Source organism: Pipistrellus kuhlii, unplaced genomic scaffold (genome assembly GCF_014108245.1).
Source record: "Pipistrellus kuhlii isolate mPipKuh1 unplaced genomic scaffold, mPipKuh1.p scaffold_m20_p_51, whole genome shotgun sequence".
NCBI classification, from domain to species: domain Eukaryota; kingdom Metazoa; phylum Chordata; class Mammalia; order Chiroptera; family Vespertilionidae; genus Pipistrellus; species Pipistrellus kuhlii.
Window position 1 is genome coordinate 1594625 of NW_023425553.1, and position 25312 is coordinate 1619936.

Sequence of the window (25312 nt, forward strand, 5' to 3'; positions counted from 1 at the left end):
CTAGTGTAAAATCAAGGGAAAAGCCAGACACATAAGGAAACAAGAAACTATGATCAAAAACCAGGACAGAACATTAGACAATAGAAGCAAATCCACAGGGACTGTAAATGCTGGAATTATCAGACACAGGGTGTAAAACAACTATGCCTAGAATGTAAAAGGAAATAAAATCCAAGCCAGAAATTTTTAAGCAAGGAATTCAACTCTATAATAGGGAACATAACAATTGGGGAAAGTACTAAATTGAATTTATAGAAATGGGAAAGTACAAAATGCAAAATTGAGCATATGGGTTTGTTTTTTAGATATATCTGAAAAGCTATTTGTGAACTAAAAGATGGGTAAGAAGAAACAATTCATATAAATTTGAAAAAAGATGGAAAATAAAGACAATACATAAAAGGTATAATAGAAGAATATCTAACATAATTTTAAATTGGAATCTCAGAGGGACAAGAAAAAGAGAATGTCGCAAAAGCCATCTTGCCCATAACTCATTCCCAAAATGAGTTAATACACATAAAGCCCTGAGGACAATGATAGACATATAAAATACTCAATAAATTCAAGATATTATTTATTCTATCTCATAATACTTCCCTGAAGCTTTAAAATATATATATTTTATTGATTTTTTACAAAGAGGAAGAGAGAGGAATAGAGAGTTAGAAACATCGATGAGAGAGAGTCATCGATCAGCTGCCTCTTGCACACCCCCTACTGGGGATGGGACCGCAACCAAGGTACATGCCCTTGACCTGAATCGAAACTGGGACCTTTCAGTCCGCAGGCTGATGCTCTATCTTTTGAGCCAAACCGGTTTCGGCCCTGATGCTTCTTTGATATCACATTTTCCCATGTTCAACAATACTTTGTTTCAGTATTTCTTAGTCATGTATCATGCCTCAAAATTGTGCAAAAGTTGGAGGAAGTGAAAACATTGGATGCTGTTGAAGTGAAAGGTCATAGGTTTGGGTGGAAAATGAGTTAAACCCAGGAGGTTGATAGATTGGGAGATTAGTACAGATTTGGGAACTAGGAGTCTCTATGAGGTCACAGAATAGCTTTGTATGCGAAGACAGAGTAAAAAGATAAGAGTTTGGAATTATAAAGTAAGATCTCTAAACATAAAACTTAGAGGTTGAAAGTATTAATGATGACCAGTCCCATGGAATAATCATTGTTGTAGTTTGCTGAATAAGAGTGAAGGTAAAATATTCCATTTATATAAAGCCTCATCGACAGGGACATTGATAACCACCCAAGATGAAAGAATAAATATAAGGCAAATGAATAAGCTCTTGATACAAAAGAATAAATTGACACCCATTAGATGATATACTATGATGGGTAACAAGTGTAAACAAAGTGGTAGCTCTGGGGGAAGTGGCAATTGGGGTGTGACAACAATGGGCTGACCAGAAAGAGATAGGAACACAATCTAGGTCTCTAAAGAAGAAAAGTTTGCACATGTAGCTTGGAGAGCCTGAGACACTGAATTATAAAATAGTACCCATGCAGTATGAGAGCTTTCAGGTATTCTATTGGCCCTTTTCTTTCTTTTTCTGCTTCCCTCCACTGATGCCTTCTCCATCAGGCAAAGGAGAGAGAAGGCACACATCAAAAAAGAGTCAAACTCTTTAATAGCCGAGTATCAACATGGGTAGACTGCAGTCCAGTCTGATGGATAAGGGAGCCTACATGAAGCTTAGCCTTTGGTTGGGGAAGGAAAGTTTGGTCTCAAAGTTTTGTAGATGAAGTGCTAGGAGTCCTGAAAGAAAGGGCATTCCAACACCCCTTGTAATGATTCCAGGTACATAGTATGACATCACGGGTATCCTCATCCTCTTTTTCACTCTTTGAGGAGATTTCATGAAAGCCTCAAGGCTTTCCTTAAATGCAGCATTTAGATGAGCAACGGCCAAAGTGCTCATTGTCTACAGTATCACTTGACCATTTCACCTTCTTGACTGGCTTCTCCTTCTGTTGAGTAGTTGAGAGTTTGCCATCCTTTACGTCATTTTCCTTTGTGACTGTGGGCTCTGAAACTGCCTCTGTTACCTTAGGTGTTGACTCTTCCATAGCAGAACTGCAAGGGGAACAAAGAAAGGGAGGCGAAACATCCAAAAAGCCTGGGGAAAATATGGGTCTGAATCCAAATCAGAGGCGGAATCAATATTTAGGATGCTATGTCTGGTTGTTGTTGTTTTTTTGGGTTATCTATCTATCTATCTATCTATCTATCTATTTACTTTGTGTGTGTGTGTGTGTGTGTGTGTGTGTGTGTGTGTATGTTTTGCCTTAGATTCTACAATTTCGAGTCGTGTGTGATCAAAATCAGATTGTAGAATCACAGAACAAAATTTATTTACCAGGGAAAATGAAGAAATGGCAGGGGGGAAAAGTTGGGTCAGTCTGGTTCAATATCCTGTCAAGTTATTTAAAATAGGTGACTATGAAAAAAAATTTAGAATGCTATGTCTGGTTGTTTGGGGGTTTATTTATTTATTTATTTTGTGTGTGTGTGTGTGTGTGTGTGTGTGTGTGTGTGTGTTTTGCCTTAGATTCCACAATTCTGAGTCATGTGTGATCAAAATCAGATTGTAGAATCACAGAACAAAATTTATTTACCAGGAAAAATGAAGAAATGGCAGGGGAGAAAAGCTAGGTAGGTCTGGTTCAATAACCTGTCAAGTTACATTTAAAATAGGTGACTTTATGAAAAAAATTAATTTTAAAAACAATAAAATATGTGACTTTATGAAGAATCTCTTAGGAAAACCAATCAGTGGATCTTCATTTATAGTTTTCTTTGAACAGTAACATACCACACACACACACACACACACACACACACACACACTTCCTCCTACATAAATCACACTCTACTTGAGTGTGGCGGTAGTCTACTATACATGCAGATGAGTGTTAAAGATAAAAATGGAAAATAATTCAGGTGACAGATTATGAAGGGAATTGGCATTTTATGCTGGAGGCCTCATAGAATCATTGGAATTTTACCAGCAAGGAGTATAATTTTTAGGTCTGTGTTTTTGAAAATTTTCACTATAGTAACAACGTGAAAGCAGAAAAATGAGTTTAGTTTTAAGATCAGCAGTCCACTTTGGAGGTCGGTAGTAATAACAGCAAGACTTAAAGTATAAACTAATGTACTAGCCCTGGTGGTAACATAAGGAAGACAGTTGTCACGACTCTTTCTCTGTTAAAAACAAGGAAAAAGATGGCTGCAGTCTAGGGAAGTTTGGTCCCCTTGCTCCCAGTACCAGACCAGACTTGTGGGTAAACTACAGAACATTTGACTTGAAAACCCAGCTGAAATATAGCTGATCTGAAATAATGTGAGCAGGGAGAACGGAGAGGAGACAGAAGACACAGAGTGGGCAAGCCAACTCGCACAGCACAGCACAGTACAGCACGGCTGGGAAAGAGGAGGAAAGATGAGGGAGCCCAGCTGCTGCCCTGTGGAAGCATGGGGCTTTTGCGTCCACCAGGAATCCCCAAAACAAAGCAACAGAGAAGAGAAGGGGAGCCCGTAGTATTGAGAAGTGGGGAACAGTAGTGATTTGGTTCACCTGAGAGACTTACACTGCACTATCTCAGGCAAAAAAAAAAAAAGTGAGTGCTTGAATACACCCCAACAGTGTCTGTAGGAGGGGCCACATACAGAACTCCAGACCAGCAGAGGGTTCTGAGAGGTTCACAGGGCAGTGAATCTGAGAGAGTCTGATTACTCTCTGAAATAACTTTTGGCAAAGAGCAGGATGGGGGCAGACAGAGTGCCCTATGAAAGAGGAGGGGTCCTCCCAACTCACGAAGAGGAGGAACCCCTTCACCCCAGTGGAATGGTTCTGAACTAGAAATATGCACCAGTATAGCTGGTTCTGGCTGGCTGCATGGGGGCGGGAGGAGGGGGAGATTGGATTGGAGGGAGCCTGGGCATAAGCCACACCCAGCAAGAGCGGTGATGCTGAAGATTGGAGAGCTAAGTGGGGAGGTCAATTAATGTTTGACAAAGGAGGCAAGAACATACCATGAAGTAAGGAAAGGCTCTTCAACAAATGGTGTCAGGAAAATTGGACAGGCACAGCAAAAGGATGAAACTAGCCCACCAACTTACACTATAAACGAGAACAAACTCAAAATAGATAAAAAATTAAATGTAAGTCACAAAACCATTAAACTCCTGGAAGAAACCATAGGCAGCAAAATCTCAGACATCTCACATAGCAGAATTTTTGCTGCTACATCTCCTAGGACAAGGGAAACAGAAATACACACACACACACACACACACACACACACACAAATGGGACTAAATCAAACTAATAAACTTCTGCACAGCAAAAGAAACCATCACCAAAATGAAAAGGTAACCCACAGTATGGGAGAACATATTCGCCAATGAGACATCAGAAAAGGGATTAATTTTTTAAAAATATAAAGAATTCATACACCTTAACAAAAGGAAAACAAACAATTCAAGGAGAAAGTGGGCAAAGGACCTGGAAGAACACTCTCCAAAGAAGACATACAGATAGCCAGTAGACATGTGAAAATAAATGCTCGATGTCATTAAGCATCTGAGAGATACAAATTAAGATGACAATGAGTTATCACCTCACACCTGCCAGAATGGCTATCATCAATAAATCAACAAATGTTGGTGATAATGTGGAGAAAAGGAAACCTAGTACACTGATGGTGGGAATGCAGACTGATGCAGCCACTAATGGATATAGCATGGCACCTCAAAAAATTAAAAATGGAACTGCTGTTTAACCTAGCTATCCAACTCCTGGGAATATACCCTAATAATCTTGAAGCACCAATCAGAAAGAATATATGCAACCTTATGTTCATAGCAGTGTTACTTATAATAGCTAAGATCTAGCAACACTCCGAGTGTCCATCAGCAGATGAGTGGATAATAAAGCTGTGGTTCATTTACACAATGAAATACTATGCAGTTGTAAAAAAGAAGTATCTCTTACCCCTTGCATTGTATGGACCTGGAGAAAATTATGCTAAGTGAAATAAGCCAGTCAAAGACAAATATCACTTACATGTGGAATCTAATGAACAAAATAAACTGATGAACAAAATAGATCCAGAGGCATGAAGGCATGGAACATACTGACAGACCTCAGAGGAAAGGGGGCAGGAGGAGATGAACCAAAGAACTTATATGCATATATGCACAACTCACGGATACAGACAATAGTGGTGAAATCCTGGGGTGGAGTGGGAGTCAGGTGGTGGGGGGAATAAGAGGGGAAAATAGGAGACATTTGTAATAATGTCAACAATAAAAAATAAATGTAAAAAAATAAAATCTATATACTGTATATAAAAAGGCAGTGACCGTAATGACTAAAGGATCAACTGAACACTGGAAGTCAGTCCTGCAGTCAGTGCTGGATTGCCATGGTGAGAGAGGCCTGGAAAGAGAAGCAGGGTCTGATCCATAGCCTCCTTGGCAGCTGTTGATCAGCATTTGCCTCTCTCTTTCTCTCTGGGATGGCCATCAGCATGCCTCTCTTTCTCTCAGGGCCTCTATGGGGGCTGCTGATCAGCCCCACCTCTCTTATCAGGCTCAGAGATAGGCCCAGAACCTCTGACTGGCATAGAAACTGACCAATCAGAACCAAATCTGGGTGAATTATGAGGAGCCAATGTCTGCCTAGAAGGTGGAGCTTTTGACACTGGTTGGCATAGAAACCAACCAATCAGAACCAAATCTGGCTGAACTGCAAAGGCAGAACCTAAGGTGGGGGCTGAGGAGGAGTTTCAAGGCAGTTGGGGGTGATATCAGGCCAGCAGGGGAGGTAGTTAGGGGTGATCAGGCAGGCAGGCAGAAGCAGTTAGGAATGGTTGGGCAGGCAGGCAAAGGGTTAGGGGTAATCAGGAAGGTAGGAAGAGGCAGTTAATGGCAATCAGGCAAGCAGACTGGTGAGTGGTTTGGAGCCAGTGGTCCCTGATTTCGAGAGGGATGTCTGATTGGAGAGGGTGCAAGCTGGGCTGAGGGAACTCCCCACGTGCATGAATTTTGTGAACGAGGCCACTAGTCCTATGTAATAAATCCTATCTAATAAAAGAGCAATATGCAAATTGACCATCACTTCAACACATAAGATTGCTGCCCCCATGTGGTCAAAGATGGCCACCCCCATGTGGACACAAGATGGCTGCCACAAGATGGCCACAGGGGAGGGTAGTTGTGGGCCATCAGGCCAGCAGGTGAAGGCAGTTGGGAGGGACCAGGCTTGCAAGGGAGGGCAGTTGGAGGTGATCAGGCCAGCAGAAGAGGGCAGTTGGGGACAACCAGGCCTGCAGGGGTGGGCAGTTAGGAGCAATCAGGCTGGCAGGGGAGCAGTTAGGTGTTGATCAGGCTGGCAGGGGAGTGGTTAGAGGGTGATCAGGCTGGCAGGCAGAAATGGTTAGGGGCAATCAGCCAGGCAGGCAGGCAGGCAGGCAGGCAGGCGAGTGGTTAGGAGCAAGCAGTCCTGGATTATGAGAGGGCAGCAGGCTGAGGTTAGGGACACTCCCCCTGGTGCACAGATTTTGTGCACTGGGCCTCTAGTCATCAAAATAAAAGGCTAAGATACAAATGGTTGTCATGCCACGAAGCTGTAATGCTGTAACACTGTGATGCCTTAAGGACTGATCAGTAGGGACTTGAGGCTGTGTGGCGCTGGGCTGAGGCCAGGGGACCTGAGACCATCCTACCCATTTTGACACTGGGATCATGGGACCAGAGGCCATGCCCCCCCCCAAAGCCATGCCCCCTACCCTGGTGCTGGGGCCCGGGGACCTAAGGCCACACCCCCTGAGGCTGCATTCCCTACCCCAGTGCCAAGGCAGGGGGACCTGAGGCCATGCCTCTCCTGAGGCCACACCCCTTGAGGCTGAGTGGGGTTTGATAGGAGTGGGGCCAGCTGGGTCTTGGTATCGCCTAATGAGAGTGGGGCCAACTGGACACTTCTATTACAGAGAAAGGGCAAATAGCAATATTAAAATATTTCCTATAATTAATTCCCGTTTAATGTGCACAAATTTTGTGCACTGTGCCACTAGTAAAAGTATAGAAAACCTTTGATATTATGGTGGTCATGAGTGAGAAGGTAAGCAGAATTAAATCCCACATGGTCAGGGAAGAAGCCTGAACAAGGGAGTTTAACAGAGAACAAACCAATAGCCCAGAAGACAGTTATACCTATAGATGGCCTCTTTTACACACATACCCCTGTGATGGCAGACTCCATGTGGTCTTTCTGGTCTTATTTGAGTCCTCCATCCTTAGGAGACCTGCCTTGCTGTTGCCTTTTATTATGCCTGTCTCCATGACACCAGGGAGTCACAAAGGAGGGTGTGTTTCCATCTCCTAGGAGACCTGACTGAGTAGTAAGTGGACTTGAAAAATACTGCTCCCCACAGCTCCTTGTCTATTGAGGAATCCAGATATCTAATTAACTAATATTGGAGCTAGGAGTTCGAAATTCTTATCAGTGTGTGGCTGGCTAGAGAATTTCCTTTCCACTTTGGATGTGCCTACTAGATTTGTTGTTATCAAATTTTGATGTACATTAGAATCCCTTAAGAAACTTGCTTAAAATACAGATCCTGGAATCCAACCCAAGAAGACAAAAAAGGAGGAGGAAGGGAAGGAGAAAGAGAAAGATAGAAATGGGTATAAAAATGGTAATAAATAAGTACCTTTTAACAATAACCTTCCATGGAAATGGATGAAATGCTCCAAAAGACATAGGGTAGCTGAATGGATAAGAAAACATAACCCATATATATAGCTGCCTACAAGTTACCCACCTCATGACAAAAAATTCACATAAGCGTAAATTGAAAGGATGGAAAAAATATTCCATGCAAATGAGTAAAAGGCTGCGGTGGCAATACTTGCATCCGAAAAAAAAATAGACTTCAAAATAAAGGCCATAACAAGAGACAAAGAAAGTCACTGCATAATATTAAATGAATCAGTCCAATAAGAGGAAATAACCCTTATAAACATATATACACCAAATATAGGAGCATCTAAATATATAAAGAAAACTCTTGGTGGAGTTGAAGGGAGAGATTAACAGCAATATAGTCATAGTAGGTGTCTTTAATAATCCACTATTATCACTTGTAAGATATTCCAAACAAAAAAATCAACAAGGCAACAGTGACCTTAAGTGATACATTAGATCAAATGGACTTAATAAAAATGTACAGAACATTTCATACAAAAGCTGCACAATATACATTCTTCTCAAGTGCACATGAAATATTCCTAAAGATAGACCACATGTTATGACACAAAATATGTCAACAAATTCAAGAAGATTTACATTATATCAAGCATCTTGAATCACAATGGCATGAAACTAGAAATAAACTAAAAAAAAACAAAAAAAAAACAAAAAACCACAAAACAAGCCTCCAAAAACATTCAAACACATGGAAACTAAATATCATATTATTTAACAATGAATGGGTAACCAAATAAGATCAAGGAAGCAATAAAAAATTACCCGAAAACAAATAAAAAGAACACAAACAATTGAAAATGTATGGTAAAGAGCAAAAGCAGTCCTGAGAGGGAAGTTCATAGCATTACAAGCCTACTTCAAGAAGCAAGAAGCATCTCATATAAATAATCTAACCATACACCTCAAAGAACCGGAAAAAGAACAATAAACAAAACCCAGAGTAAATAGAAGGAAGGAAATAATAAAGATCATAGGGGAAATCAATGACATAGAGACTAAAACAAAAAACAAAAAAAAACCCACAATACAAAAGACTAATGAAACCAACAGCTGGTTCTTTGAAAAGATAAACAAGATTTATGAACCTTTAATCAGATGAAACAAGAAAAAAAGAGACGATCCAAATCAATAAAATCAGAAAAGAAAGAGGAGTGGTAACAACTGGCTGCACAGAAGTACAAAGGGTTGTAAGAAAATACTATGAACAACTATACGCCAACAAATTGGACAACCTGGGTGAAGTGGACAACTTCCTGGAAACATACAAAGACTTAATTGTAATTCCCAAAATCATAAAAATTATAGTCAGTAAAATCTCAGACATCTTTCATAGCAAAATGTTAACGATAAATTTCCCAGGGCAAGGGAAATAAAGGGAAAAATAAACAAATGAGACTACATCAAACTAAAAAGCTTCTGCTAAACAAAAGAAACTATCAACAAAATGAAAAGGGATCTCACCATATTTGCCAATGATACATAAGATAAGGGGTTAACTTTTAAAATACTGTATATAAAGAATTTATACAACTCAACACCAGGAAGACAAACAATTCAATTAGAAAATGGGCAAAGGACCTGAATAGACACTTCTCCAAAGAGGACATACAGATAGTCAATAGACATATAAAAAATCCTCAAAGTCACTAATCACCGGAGAGATGCAAATTAGAACCACAATGAGATATCACTTCACCACCTGTCGGAATGGCTACCATCAACAAAACAACAATCAACAAGTGCTGGCGAGGATGTGGAGAAAAGGGAACCCTAGTACACTGTTGGTGGGAATGCAGACTGGTACCCCCCCCCCCCACCTACATATGGCTCTGTGATTAATAGACATTGAGTCAATGTCTACTACAAAATGCTGGGGTAGTAGACATCTATGTAGTGTTTGCTACATGTATAGTAAATATAAAGGACATTGATGCTGTCTTGGATATTCTTTTCTATTACAGCTTCATGGTAAGAGATAGCCTTGTTAGGAACTAAACATAAGGCTAAAAAGTCCACAAGCACACATAGACTGGCTATACATTCTTCCAATGGGACTACTGGGCAGGGTGCACAATTATCACATTCAGACCAGTAATTTTAGCTCAAGTCAGCTAGGATGACAGCTCCCCCAGGTGTCAGTCATCATGAGGAGTTTCCCTTATTACGCAGTACAGCAAAACAAGGAAATTGATTAACTCAATATGACAAGGCAATGAAAGAGAGTTCTGGACATCCAACAATCTTTCTCCTTTCTTTCTTTCTTTTTTTTTTTTTTAAATATATTTTATTGATTTTTTACAGAGAGGAAAGTAGAGGGACAGAGAGCTAGAAACATCGATGAGAGAGAAACATCGACCAGCTGCCTCCTGCTCACCCCCTATTGGGGATGTGCCCGCAACCAAGGTACATGCCCTTGACTGGAATCGAACCCGGGACCTTTCAGCCTGCAGACCAACACTCTATCCACTGAGCCAAACCAGTTTTGGCTCTTTCTCCTTTCTTAATGATCACTGTAACTGTCCCGTAAAAACTTTTGCTTCAGAAGTAGAGTGCCAGCCCAATGACCAAAAACCATAGATGTGGTATAGTTCTTGTGTTCTCCCAGACTGACTTTGCTACACAGCAACATGTAATGCCATTATACATGCTCAGCTTATTGAACTCACCTGGACTTTATTAATAGATATATGGTTCAGTTAACATGTAGAAAATGATGACAGTGTTGTGCATTATAACGATTTCTGAGGTATAACAACTGTTTCAAAGGAAGACAGGAAGACTGAAACTTGTGGACAATGGGATCTCAAAAGCCATAAATGGCAGGATGTGGGGATGTGGTTGAGAAAATGATGCCTAAGGCCAAGACAAAAGATAAGAGAGCATATGATAAATATGTCTAACCTTAAAAACTTTGCAGTTTGGAAAAGTCACAGTGTAGGGTGAGTGAAAACTGTTGGTCGAGATAGTCCCTCGGTGGTCAATATTTAAAGGGCCATGCCTCAAAAAACAAACAAACAAACAAACAAACAAAACAAACCCAAAAACCACAAAACAAACCTCCAAAAACATTCAAACACATGGAAACTAAATATCATATTATTTAACATTGAATGGGTAACCAAATCAGTTCAAGGAAGCAATAAAAGCAAGGTTTTTAGATGTAGTGAAACTGCAAAAAATGCTTTCTAAAGAAACATCAAAGTCCTTCTTAAAGGACTTTGGGACTATTATCAAATGGGCTTGTTATGAAATTCTTCCTGCATCACTTTAATTACCAGGAAGGAAGGTACATATGTTAGAACTATTCAAAACTCACCAATCTTCCCAATAACGCTATCTATACTGATTTCCACCCTACCCCCAGCCCCGTTTGATTCAGGATGGAATCAAGGATCTCTTGTTGCGTTTAGTTGTCGTGATTCTTTAGCATCTTTTAATTTGTAGCAGTTTCCAAGCCTGTTGTTTTCTTGTGCTTTGACTTGGTCTTTCCTGATATATTGATAGCACCATAATAATATTGATATTTTACAGCAAGCATGTCAAACTCGCGGCCTGGGGGCTGCATGAGACCCACAACGAATATTTGTGGGGCCCAGCCAATATAACGATATGTAAGAAACGTTTTAATAAAAATTTCATAACTTAATTTTTACAATATCCTGTTATACATAATTATTAATAACAAACTACAATGTTCGCTAAAGACTGATGACTATAATCGTGGTGCATTCATTTCCCTTACGCACCTTAGGCGCAGGCGCACCATTTCTCTCCACTAATACCAGCAGCGAATATTTTAACAGCCCTTTGCCACCTCATTAGTCTTGGACTGACTTGTTTGGTGTGTGCAACAGGAAATATTTCGCTTTCCGAGAACAATAAAAATAGGTTTATTTGCATTACGTTTATTAATTTGTGCAGTTATTCAGTGTCGGTAAGTTAATGTTCAAGAAAAAAATATTAATTTTATTAAACTGTTCTATTATTTTATGTAAATGATGACTCATGTATTTCAGCTCTTTGTATTCAGCATGTCTCTATCGAAATAAACCTATGTTTCTATGAAAATGGAAGCTTTCGTTTTTTTGTGGCCCACATAAACTTCAACCTTGGTTATTTGGCCCGTGTTAGCCTTTGAGTTTGACATGCTTGTTTTACAGGATTATGGTTCCTTATGGACAAAAAAATTCTAAATAACAAAAAAGGATATTAAAAAGATTAAAAATGGATGCCACTTTTTGCAAAACTAGATATGGTTTGTTATACGTTGCAATTACATTCAAGAATAACTCTCAAAGCTTAAGCCTTGTTTTTCCAAAATTAGGTCTTCCAATCTAAAAGAAATCTATCCTTGCTTTCAGGAAACTCTTACTATGGGGATTTCTGAGTATGTGTATACAAAGAATTATGTCTGTGTGCTGTGATTGGGTAGAGATATTTAATTGGGATTATGCGTTTGCTAATATGCACATCTGTAAATATCTAGAGGAAATGTACATATGTATGCACCTACATATATTTGTGCATGCATATACAGGACTTCTGTAGCCATATAAGTTTCCAGTAAGGTAAGGCATTTCTGTGTGAATATGTGTGCATGCAAAAATGTGAGGAATGTGTTAAGAATGGAAAACCACTCTAGCTGGGAATTGAGGGGCGGAGCTAGAGAGCTAGGGAGGGTGGAGGTGGGGAGGGAAAGAAGAAAGGAGCACCAACAGGTCACACAGGTACTGATTCTGGAAGTGGGGAGAAGTCTGGGCTCTTTTCCTAGGCTGGAAAGGCTGTCTGTGCAGTGAATAGCAGGACAGGGCGCCCCTTTACTGACCTCAAACTAAGGATATTCTCATGCGAGAAGGGGGCGGAGACTGCTGCAGCGGTAGCGGCTGGTGGGATCCCAATGAGGCAGAGGGGCCTCTGCCGCCGACCTGAGGCTGAGGGTCCTCAGGCACCGCACTGGAGACGCAGCCGCCATCCTCCCGGCCCGCCCCGCCGCCCCCCTGGACGCGCTCCGGGCGCACCTACCCTCTCCAAGCAGCGCTTGCAAGCTCGGGGGGCGCGCCGCCCGCTCTTTCTCCCTCCACGCGGGCTCCCGCGAAGGCAGCAGCGAGGTGTCCGGTCTGGGCACGTGAGGCCCGCTCTCCGGAGGTGGACGCCGGGCAGGCAAGGCTGCTGGTGGGTACCAGCTGGAAAGAGAGCGGTGCGCTCCTGCGGGAGATGGAGGGGGAAGATGGAGGGGGGAGAGGGGCAGGGGGCGAGGCTGGCTAGCGCTGAGGCTGGGGTGCTGGGGCTGCAGGACAGTGAGCGCCCGCCCTGGGTCCGAGCTGGCGAGGGGAGGCGCTCTGCGGGGGATTTCGAGGGGACGCCAGGGCCAGCGGTGCAGGCAGGGGGGTGCAGGCTGGGGCTTGGAAGTCTAAAGCAGCCTACCCCCGCTGCGGAGTTCCTACCCCAGCCCGCACCACCCGCTGCCCTTCCCAGGCAGCGCAGCCTGCAGGCGCCCTGGACAGAGCAGCTTGCAGGCTGCAGCCAGGACTTGCAGCGCTGGCTACAGCTCGCTCATGGGGGAATGTAGTTGCAGCGCGGGGTACAAAGAGACCTCGCTGCCTTCGGAGCAGCACCTTGGGGCATCTGAGTGTCTGTCTCCCACATTCTCCCTCTTCTCTCCCCGCTCGCGCTGGCTGCAGGCATGAAGACCTCAGGCGTGCAGGAAGCCGAAGGGCAGCCAGCCAAGGCCCCCGCGGGACGGGCCGCTGGGGCCGCAAACACCATGAAGAAGAAAGGCTGCCCAAAGAAGCAGAGGGGCAGACCCTCGTCCCAGCCCCGCAGGAGCCTTGTGGGCTGCAGGATCTCCCACGGGTGGAAGGAAGGCGACGAGCCCATCACCCAGTGGAAAGGGACCGTCCTAGACCAGGTGCCCATCAACCCCGCTCTGTACCTGGTCAAATACGATGGCATTGACTGTGTCTATGGACTGGAACTGCACAGGGATGAGAGAGTCTTGTCTCTTAAGGTTCTCTCAGACAGGGTGGCATCCTCTCAAGACACGGATGCAAACCTGGCCAGCTCCATCATTGGCAAAGCGGTGGAGCATCTGTTTGAGGGCGAGCACGGGGCCAAGGATGAGTGGAGAGGGATGGTGTTGGCCCAAGCGCCCATCATGAAAGCGTGGTTCTACATCACCTATGAGAAAGATCCCGTCCTGTACATGTACCAGCTTCTGGATGACTACAAGGAAGGAGACCTCCGCATCATGCCAGATCCCAGCGAGCCCCCTCCAGCCGAGAGGGATCCCGGGGTTGTGGATGGCCTGATAGGCAAGCACGTGGAATATACCAAAGAAGATGGCTCCAAACGCATCGGCATGGTGATTCACCAAGTGGAGGCCAAACCCTCAGTGTACTTCATCAAGTTTGAGGATGATTTCCATATCTATGTCTACGATTTGGTGAAAAAGTTCTAACTGTTAGTGTAGAGTTGGCCACATTTGTGAAGACGAATGTCTAGGTTGTGGCTATGCAAAATAATGTTGTTTTTGGGTGTGTTGGAATTTAAGGGTCCCATTGATTTAGCATCTTTGCCAGCATAACTGTTGTTTGTTCTGAAGAATACAAATGTGTGTGGACATGCCATGTGTGGAAGGACTTTATCATGTGGAGGAGACTGGGGGTGTTTGGTGGATGGGGCATGAAAGGAAGGGGCAGCTGTAAATTCGGGCTGTGAATAAAGTTCAGCTAGCATCATCATCAGTCATCTAAAAATGGCATAGGACTTAGCTGGCCTGCTCTGGGAAGGAGGGAGGAGAAGGGACCAGAGCTGGGCTGTGGGGGAGGGCAGAGGGAGGTTGCTGCTGAGGAAGCAGTGGGGAGGGGCCAGAACTGGAGGGGCTTCCTGGGGGGAGGCTGTGTGAGGAGGGGGAGGCCTCAGCTGGGAGGAGATGAGAATAACAGAGGGAGAGGGAGATCTTGGGGCTTAGAGGAAAGCAGACTGAAGAACTGGAGTGGAGAGGGCACAGAGAATCTCAGGAGAGGTCCAGAGCCAGGGGAGAAAGACAAAGCTGGCAGAGATTAGGGGAGTGGCTACAGGATACTCTAAGGTGGGACTAGGCCTGTGAGGACCAAAGGGCCAGGGACACTGAAGAAGGAGGAATCCTAAGAAGAAAGCCTGCCCCAGGGAGAGATCCTACAGACAAAGAGGTGTGGGGAGTGGGCTGAGGGGAGAGGGGAGAGGAGAGGCCCAGGAAAAACTTGCACTTCTGACAGGTCCACATTTCTGTCCCTGGCTCTGGGCCTAGAGGATGTGGCAAAGGAGAGAAGCCAGGTAGGTGGCCTGCGGGTTCCCTAGAAGGTATTTTGACAGGGAGGACTCAAGAGTTAAGCAGGAGCCAGGTTTACACTTAAAGATTCATTTCAGGGACTTCATGGACTGGAACTTCACAGAGATGGGAGAGTCTTGTCTGCAAAGCAGGACCCCGGACCCTGGGCCTAAACACACTCACATTGTGCATTCAGCCTCATTGCTCAGAGGACCCAAGTGCAACAGATCTTGTACCTGAAGGTCTTGGTTCTTTTACCCTACACTGCCTAAACCACATGTGTCAAACACAAGGCCCGCGGGCCAAATTCGTCCCGCCAGGCCTTGCAATGTGGCCCGCACCGCGCTGTCATCACTGCACTCCGCTGCGTTTCCATCACAATGACAGTTTATGACTGTTCAGTAAACCATTCGGCCCGCGATTTAGGCTGGATTTTAGATTTTGGCCCCTTCTCTGATTGAGTTCGACACCCCTAGCCTAAACAATTCCTGTGGGAATGGGTCGGTGGGGCTCTCAGATCTTAAGAGCTGTGCCATGTCGCATCTGGAAAGTATTTTATGCACAAAAATGGAACCTTGCAGAACCCAGCAGCATTAGTCCCCTCATTGTTCTTTCTCTGGCGGGATTGAACCTTGCTTCCCTTCAGAGGAGGGACATCAGAGGATTGCGCCTACTGTCATACATGACAGTCCATACTTCTCACAGTTGGCTTCAGTCCATGCCTCTCACAGTTGTTGCCAGCCAGTGCTGCACCAAACAGGTCTGCTGTCCCCAGAAGCCCCATCTGTTGGCTGTATCCCAACAGGTCTGCTGCTCTTAAGGAAGTCCAGGCACATGGGGAGCAGTGATGGGAGTGTGTGCAGCTGTGTTTCCAGGTGAGATAGAGGGCCTGGGGAATTCAGGCTGGGATGTGTGGCTTGGTGTAACTGACTCCTTTGGCTCCGTATTGCCACATGGAGGTGTAGTGGTTGTGTGTGTGAGGCTGCAGTAACCCCAGTAAAGTCCCTCAGACATAGGGTGTTTTGACACATGGGCCCCTCTCTTCCTCTCCTCCTGCCCTTTCCCCTTTGCTGCCACGGAAGGTCCCCTCAAAGCCCTCTCTCTGGTTTACTCATCCCACAGTTCACCAAAATATACCCCTGCCTTAATGATAGAGTTCTGGTCACTCCCTACTCCCCAGCTTCAACTAACTCCATGTGTAGCAGTGGGAGGATGGGGGAGGAAGCTTCCAAGAGTTAAACAATTTGTAACTTATCTTCCTTCTCCACCCTACATTACCTGAAGTTGTTTGTTTCAAAATTGATACAAACAACCCCACCTCATCATAGCAGGGGTTAATTTTCTTTCATATATCACACAATTTTAGTCCGACAAACACCTTAGGGATACTCATGAGCTAATTTCAGCCAGCTGTCATGTTTTACTTGACCTTACTGTTTTTTGTTTTCTAATTAACATAGTTTTCTATGCTTTTATAACTACTTGGACATTTGGGAAATTTCTTATTTCTGGTCCACCTGTAAAAAAACAAAAGGAAACTGAGGGTTATGGTCCATATTTCAACAAGGATACAGCGGCTGAGTCTGAGGAAGCCCATTATAGACTCAGATGCTCTCAAGTCAGCCAAACTCCCAGCTGGCCTGCTTTACTCTAATGAATAAAATGCCCAGTTGTGCTTTGAAGTCATTAGTGTGTGTAGCTTTGAGGCAAAACCCAGGGAAAACTGACTAGCTCCCTTTTTGGCTTACTTTGACCCCATTTTTTGTCTGTTTTAGCTTCATCGCACCTATAGTAACTACAGGTAGCTCTGTGCTGCTAGTCAGTCTTCTAGGCACAGACGATGTGGTAATGATCAAAAGAATCCTACCGTCTTGGAACTTTCATTTTAATGTGCCAGATATTAGCCAAGATACAATAAATAAATAGGTAGTATTTTCAAAGTGTTAAATGTTGAGGAAAATAAGGAGGAATGGGTAATGAAAATTCCAGACAGGGGTCTGACATTGATTGGATGGGAAAGCCAGGGAGAGCGTCCCTGAGAACGTGGCTTTTGAGTAAAGACCTAAAGGCAGTGAGAGGACTGGCCCTGTGCACATCTGAGGAAGGAGAATTCCAGGTACAGGGATAGCAAGTGCTGAACTCCCAGAACACATGTGGCCTGCCATGTTCTAGAGACACTGAGGATACAGCATGGCTGGAGCTGGAGCGACTGAAGTAGTGAATATTAAGAAGTGAGTTCAGATAAATGCCAACTAAACAGAACCAAAAGTGCAAACAAGTGCTGAGGATCTGGGAGAAGCAGATAGCTTAGAGCCTTGGAAGTGCTAGAATGAATTTGGCTCTTACCCTGAGTGTGATGAGAAGCTATTTCTTTTTAGCAGAGGTATGATGTGATTTGTCTCATATTTTATCGGGTTCACTCTGGAAAGGAGCCTATGTTAGATAAAAGGATGGAAAAGGGGAGATCAATTTGGGATTATCCAGTATTCTAGGTAACAGATAACAGTGGTTTAAACCAGTCCGGTGACAGTGGGTGTGATAAGAATTGCCTGGATTCTGGCTGTATTTTGAAGCATAGCTCCATAATTTGACCTTAGACTAGAGATCTGGTGGAAGAGAAATATAGCGGGTGTCAATGACAACTGTACATTTTCTATCGATAATATACTTGAACCACACAACCTCCCCCACATAAAAGCTGAAGGATTTGGATTCTTACTGCTTTTGTTTGGGTGTAGAATGTTGATGAAGTGACCTATCAGAGCATGAAAAATGGACCCCCCCAAAAAACCCAATTGTGTAAATTGTTGCTGTAATGTTTACCCCCTTGGAATGTTCCTTACCTTTCTATTCAAAACAGGTCAGAATTCAAGGGTGCTATCATTGCAATAGGGAGCAGGTACCCCAAACAGTACCTGTCATGGATTAAAACAGTTAGTACAGAACTTAAAATTATTGGGTGTTCAAAGGAGGCAGAATTCAGACAGGCCTGAACTTACACTGTGTCTGGGTAAAGGACAGATGCCTATACTCATGTGGAATTTTTCAAAATGCATTTTCCAGATCACAACCCATTTTCCATTCCCAGGGTCAAGTCATATTGTCCTTTCTAAGTATAACTGAGTTAAAGTGGAGTGAGTATGAGATGAATGATTAGTTATTAGTGGTGGGATTACACAGTCAATGAGTCTTTGTTTGTGCATGCATTACTATTAAAGGAATATGGTCAGGGTCTCTCAACACTTTCCTCAAGGTCATTATTGGAGACAATTGCAAAGGGCAACTTTGGAATGCCAAAAATTTCCTTCCCTTTCTTAGAGATAGTAACCATTTTCCTGTTTTTTGTTTGTTTGTTTGTTGGTTGGTTGGTTGGTTGTTTTTTTCGTACGGAAGTGGCACTAGGTCTTGCCATACTTGAAATGGATATACCTTCTCTTCCAGATTGAAATTGTGCCACAGCTCAACATATAGTTCAATTGAGGTTTCAGAGGACTAATAAATAAAACCCCTTTTCTCTGCAAGTTTTGTAACCATCTGAGAGACAGGCACAATAATCACAAAAATAGAGTTCCAGATATCTCCTTTGTATTCAGAAAAGCCGGATTGGGAGGACATCCTTTGCTATGAAACCCCAAGGACTTCCTCACACTTCACACAGTCACAGGCAGAGCTAGATAACTGCAGGCCTCCTAGACAGGGACAGATGTCCGTGTCCCCCAAGTCCTATTCTCTGTCTGAGGATAAATTAGATTGCATCTTAAGAGAGATAAATTCAAGAGACAACTCAGAAGGTATCGCACATATTTATTTAACTTCTCTCAAACCAATTAAATAATTGGTAGGAATGAAGGCAAGGGAATGAGAGTCCTACTTGACAACTACTACACATAGTACTTGGTAAGAAAAACAAAGTGAAATCTCTTTAAAAAATATTTTTTATTAAGGTACATAAATGAACGTACAACATTATATTCATTTCATGTTTCTACAACATGACTTGTATATATTGTGAAATAATTTCCATAAGTCTAGCTAAAATCCATCACCATACATAGGTCCATTTCCCCCCCCTTGTGATGAGAACTGTAAAGACCTACTCTTTTAGAAACTTTCAAATATGTATTGCAGTATTACTAACTATAGTCACCATGTGTACATTATATCCTCATAACTTATTTATCTTATAACTGGAAGTTTGTACATTTTTACTCCCTTCACTCATTTCACCCACCACTTTTTTATTTTATTTTATTGATTTTTTTTTACAGAGAGGAAGAGAGAGGGATAGATAACTAGAAACATCAATCGACTGCCTCCTGCACCCCCCCCCCCCCAACTGAGGATGTGCCCACAACCAAAGTACATGCCCTTGACCGGAATCGAAACTGGGACCCGTCAGTCCACAGGCAGATGCTCTATCCACTGAGCCAAACCAGTCAGGCAGATTTCCTTTTTAATGTATGGTTGGGCTTTAAAGATTATGCGTAAAATCCCTAGAGAACTGAAAATAAAAGCAGTAAGCACATGACCTGACGCTTTCATAGCGTGGAGAGAGAAGGGTGTTTTCTCAAAAACTAAAAGACTTAGAAAATAAAATAAGGTCTTAAGTGTGATTACATTGGGTATTGGGAATTAAGCTCTCGTTGCCCTTTCAATTCTCCACATAATAGTAGTAGCACTCTTTTAAAAATATAAATACAATTATATTACCCTCCTACTTAAAACTCCACAAAGCGATTCTATTACAGTTGATATAACACCCAATCTTCTTGCTTTACTCTGCAAGCCCTAGATCATGTACTCTCAACTAGCATGATATTGCCCACAAGGGGGAGAAAATTGATCCTTGTGTGGGAGGTAAAAAAAAAAAATCTTAGCTATTACAGTGGTTTGTGGCCCTTCAAAGCTCAACCATACCTGATAAAATCTTATTCCTCAGAATTTAATTGCTCTCTTTAGGTTTGCATGGATAATCACAAGAACAACAGTGACACTGAGTTCATGGAAGATAAACAAAATGAATGCAAGATTAGTGCTACAAAACCATGGCAAATAGATGGCTGTGATTGGAGGACATTCAAGCCATTGCTCATTCCTGAAGTCATAACATGAAAAGTGGCCTGTGTGTGTGTGTACCTATTGGCTGGCATTGATCGCATTTATAGTTTGTCTCCCAGACCCTTGTGTGTGACTTAGGCTTTGAGAATTAAAGTGAAAATGATATATATTTAATTATTCAACCCATTAGTTATTATGTCAAGTGGTGAAAAGACAAAATGTCAGTGATTTATGAATGAATATCTAGCAGCTAGATAAAACTTTTCTCTTAATAAAGCAAAAATTAAAAGTCAAGTTCACTAAAAATAGCTTTTTAAAAAATCAATTATTTCAAATGTTTTGCTTTTCTGGAAATACAGATTCTGGATTATTTTTGGAAATTTGATTATCTGATATGTATATATTGAATAAATTGCTAATTTTCATATATACATTGCATACATTAGAATTTATGTAAATTCCATTAAGTCATTCAACAAATAGTTAAATTAGATATTAATATTTTCCCAATTTTTAATTTCATCTCTATTTTCAAATTTACTTATTTCTAACCCTACATAAAACCTCCTATTTTTATATATGTAATCTTATGTATTAAGCACAGATACACATACATTTACTAAACACTTTGCCATTTTAGATTATATTACAGGTAATAGAAAATGTACAAACTTACAGTTATAAGATAAATAAGCCAAACTCAAGTTGCCTTAACTGTAACAAAATGTCACATCTCATAAATTGAAATCAAAAGTAAGACTCTAGGGATGATATGATCAGCAGCCAAATGAAATAATCAAAAGGCTCATACTATTCCTATTCCCTCCTCTGCTATCTTCCTTGTGCTGGTTTTGCCCACAGGCTGGTTATAGAGGTGTCAAGAGTCATATGCATGCATAGAATTGTCCTAAAAAAGAAAAGAAAACATAATTTCCTGTCTCTTTGAAGAGTAAAAAAAAATAATAATAATAATTAGTTTTTTGGTCAGAAGTCCCCCAGCCAATAAATTTATGTTTCATTGTTCAGATCATATCCTATGACAAATATCAAACCAATCATTTACAGGGGGCACGGTATTGCCATGGTTAACTTAGAGAAACCTTTCAGAGGGGCTATATATTGGGAAGTCAATGGCCCTGACCACCTACAGGTACAAAACATGTCATTAGTATAACACGCTTCCTCTTTTTCTTAGTGTGACTTTGATGTCTTCTCAATGCTGCTTTCTTCCTCGGTCTCCAGATGATGGTAAGGTGAACAGAGCAGTTTGATTCTCACATCTTCTCAGGTTCACTCACGACCAGTGAAAAAGATAACCTATCTTATATGCAGGAGCTTGTGCAAAATATCATCATACCTATTTGGCTCTGATTAGTTTGGGTACCTAGTGCTAAAATAATCATTGTAATAGTATTTCAATGCTCTGCAAGGTTACACTTAGGTTTCTCACAAAAGGGAAATGGGGGACGCAATTACCAGAAGTGTAATTAGATGCTAGGCTGCAATGCCAAATAATGTCACAATTCAACACATTTTGCTGCTCTCTATGAAGCCCTCTTGCCATATAGGCCACTGAAAAATGTCTCTACAAAAAAAGGTGTGCTTTCATCAATTGCTGACAGAATGTGAATTATTACTACCGTATTTGGGAAATGCTCTTGCAAAAATAACTGCTATTTTAAATGTTCAGCCAATAGATTATTTTTTGAACTTGAAATAAATCGGAAAGACAAAAATGTGTGCCTGTTTGCTCTCTTCTTTTTAAAAAATATATTTGTGAGAGTCACTCATGTTGTTGCATGTACTTGTAATTTTCTCATTCTTGCTTCTATATGATATGCCATTGTATGAATATACTATAAAATACCCACTCTACTGTTGACAAAAATTTAGGTGGTTTCCAGTTTAGAGCTATTACAAATAGCTGAATACATATATTTTGTAACAAAACTAGAGGCTCAGTGTGTAGAATTCATGCACAGGGTGAGGGGGTGTCCCCTAGCCTGACCTGCACCCTCTCACAATCTGGAACCCCTTGGGTAGGGTCCCTAGGCATGGCTGATGATTAGCGCCTATTGGGCTTTCCTTCTCCTGGCTGCCAACAGCTGGCCCTACCCCTGATGCTGCCACTGCTTGCCATCTGTGCAGTGCTGCCCACCACTGGTCGCCTCCCTCTGCAGGTGACAGGTGTGGGTGCAATCGTTTGGCTGGCCTGGGCCTCCCTCTGTGGGGTGATCTCTGGCCAGCCCGCTCACCCACCACAGGGTCTCTGGCTGATGGACTGGGCCTCCCTTTGTGGGGCAATCCATCATGGGCCTCCTCCCTCTTGGGGCCATCGCAGAGCCCCCCCCCCCCCCCAGTCCATGGCCCCACAGAGGTTGGTCTGGGTCTCCCTCTGTGGAGCAATCGTGGGGTGATGACAAGGCACCCACGTCAATAGCATGGCACCCGCCTTGGCTGGCCTGGCACCAGTGCGTGTCATAGTATAGTCATCCTGAATGTTGTCTGGACTGTCATTATGCTGTTCGGTCAATTCGCATATTACACTTTTATTATTATAGATATAGGTGTATAGATAGGAGACTAAGGAATTCAAAACAGCTTTCTCATTAAAGAAATAATAAAAGCTGGATAAAACAGTTAAAAATACATCTTCTCAAAGGCATCTGCAAACCAAGAAGATAGGAAATAATTACTCAGCCAGGATATGAAGGAGAACAGGTCCAAGAGATAAACAGTAAATGTGTTGGATGTTTTCTCTCCTGCGGAAGTTTACCTATTCAGCAGGGGATCACTGGAAAGGCTTAGAAGCTCAGAAGAGCTTATGAATTCCCCTTGAAACTAAGGCTACAGAAATTGGAGTCAAGAGCTCTGTTGAAACTCCAAAGGTGATAATATCCCAGGAATAAGAGTTAACCAGAACGAAATGAGCCCTCACATGAATTAGTATATATCTGAAAATTGCTTTCCACCCCCAAAATTGTATGAACTTTCATTTGCAGTAGCACTGGATGAGGAATTCATTCCTCATGCTCAATGACATTAATATTTTAATGTTCTTTCATACTTTGTTGAATCAATTTTTATTGATTTTCTTTTTTCTTTTAGGAATTATTTTATTGTTTTAAGCTTAGCTGTTCTGTGAACATCTGACCCATCGCCTGATTCAGATACCATAAGTAACTGTGAAATGTTCATATTGTTTATTAGGATTTTGTTTTGTTCATTAGTTTTTTTCTTCTGTTTTATTTTGATGAATTTTACATTTTAATAAGTCAAATATTGATTTGGGGACAATTTAGTGTAAAAATTTTTCTAAATATTTACTGTTCTCTTTATTATTATTATTGTTATTATTATTATTATTATTATTGTTATTATTATTACTTTTAATGTTGAGAGCTTTTTAAAAATATATTTTTATTGATTTCAGAGAGGAAGGAAGAGGGAGAGATATAAATGTCAATGAGAGAGAATCACTGATTGGCTGCTTCCTGCATGCCCCACATTGGGGATCAAGCCCACAACCCAGGCATTTGCCCTGATCAGGAATTTAATGTGACCTGGTGGTTCATAAGTCAACACTCAACCACTGAGCCACGCTGGCTGGGCAACCTTTTTCCTTTTAAAAATTTATTACATTTATTGGGGTAACACTGGTCAATTGGGCTACCTAGGTTTCAAGTGTACATTTATATGATACATGATCGATATTGTACTCTGTGCCCACCAAAGTCAAATCATCCTCCTTCACCATATATTTGGCCCCTTTTGCCTCCCCTCCACCTCCTTCCTTCTGGTAACCACTATATTGTTGTCTGTGTCTATGAGTTTCAGTTTTATACCCCACATATGAGTGAAATCTATGGTTCTTAGCTTTTTCTGACTAACTTATTTCACTTAGCATAATATTCTCATATTATCTGTCCATGTTATCACAAACGGCAGTATTTTATCTTTTCTTATGGCTGAGTAGTATTCCATAGAATAGATGTGTCATATCTTTATCCAATCATCTATCAAAGGTTGTCTCTATTCTTAGAAACCATAAATAATGCTGCATTGAACATAGGGGTGCATATATCTTTGTGGAGAAAATTTTTAATATATTTTATTGATTTTTCACAGAGAGGAAGAGAGAGGGATAGAGAGTTAGAAACATCGATGAGAGAGAATCATCGATCAGCTGCCTATTGCACACCCCCTACTGGGGATGTGCCCGCAACCAAGGTACATGCCCTTGACCAGAATCAAACCTGGGACTTTCAGTCCGCAGGCCAACGCTCTATCCACTGAGCCAAACTGATTTCGGCACAGCATCATTTATTGAGAGGCTTTCTGTTCTCTAGTGTGTGGTTTTGGCTCCTTTGTCAAAATTATTTGCCCATATACATGTGGTTTCATTTCTGTTTTCCCAAATATTTAAAGAATATTAGCATTGCTTAAAGAATAACCAGTCTTTTTCTACTGGATTATAAAACTGTAATTTTCTGTTTCTTATAAAGTTATTTTTTTTTCCTCCTCAGCTCTCCTTTGTAATAAGTAGATCACATTACCATTTATTGTGGACACATTTTCCAAAGGTTCAGTAATGAGGGAAAAGTTAAATTGTGGTCACTATAAAATTGAGTTTTATAGGTCAGATATGTAACAGGTGCTAAAGAAATATTTGTCAAGTAAGAGAAATAATTTTTTAAAAATATCTAATGTCCTGAGAAAGTGCTTATTCTATATGGAAAAGAACAGAGCATGAACTTGCATATGCAAAATATCCAGGTTTTGTGAGAGTCTAGAAAAAAAAAATGGCAAAAAGAATAATTTTTGATGTTGAGTAATTATTCATAATTATGAGTAATAATGTTTTGGGTTGAGCTCCGGGGAATGCGAAGTGGAATTTCAGTTGGTTATTTTCTTCCTATCAATTTTTGAAATGTACGCGGTGTTGACATTGCGCAAGCAATTAATTTTCAATTTAAAAAAAGAGAGAGAAAAAAAGAAAGGCAGGAATAATCCTGAAAAAGTCAAACCCAAGGATGACCACTCAGGAAACCTTATGTAGAGATTGGCTCAAGATGGCAGACTCAAAACTGGCACATTTATCTCTTCCCATCCCAAATCCTTACAAATGACAAGAAAGGCAGATGTATGTATAAAG

The 25312-nt window shown here is 41.7% G+C and overlaps 2 protein-coding genes across 2 annotated transcripts; one reads left to right on the forward strand and one right to left on the reverse strand.

Annotated features, from left to right (window-relative positions):
• Positions 1–1893: 1893 nt before the first annotated feature.
• Positions 1894–7315, reverse strand: LOC118706480 (E3 ubiquitin-protein ligase PPP1R11-like). Its single transcript, XM_036415824.1, has 2 exons — positions 7263–7315; positions 1894–2089 (listed from the first exon to the last, which is right to left on the reverse strand). The coding sequence occupies exons 1-2, from the start codon at positions 7313–7315 to the stop codon at positions 1894–1896; spliced, it is 249 nt and encodes an 82-aa protein (XP_036271717.1).
• A 5168-nt stretch (positions 7316–12483) lies between these two features.
• LOC118706481 (spindlin-2-like) lies at positions 12484–14413 on the forward strand. Its single transcript, XM_036415825.2, has 2 exons — positions 12484–12962; positions 13472–14413. Exon 2 carries the CDS (start codon positions 13474–13476, stop codon positions 14245–14247), a length of 774 nt encoding a protein of 257 aa, XP_036271718.1. The 5' UTR covers positions 12484–12962; positions 13472–13473; the 3' UTR covers positions 14248–14413.
• Positions 14414–25312: the final 10899 nt, after the last annotated feature.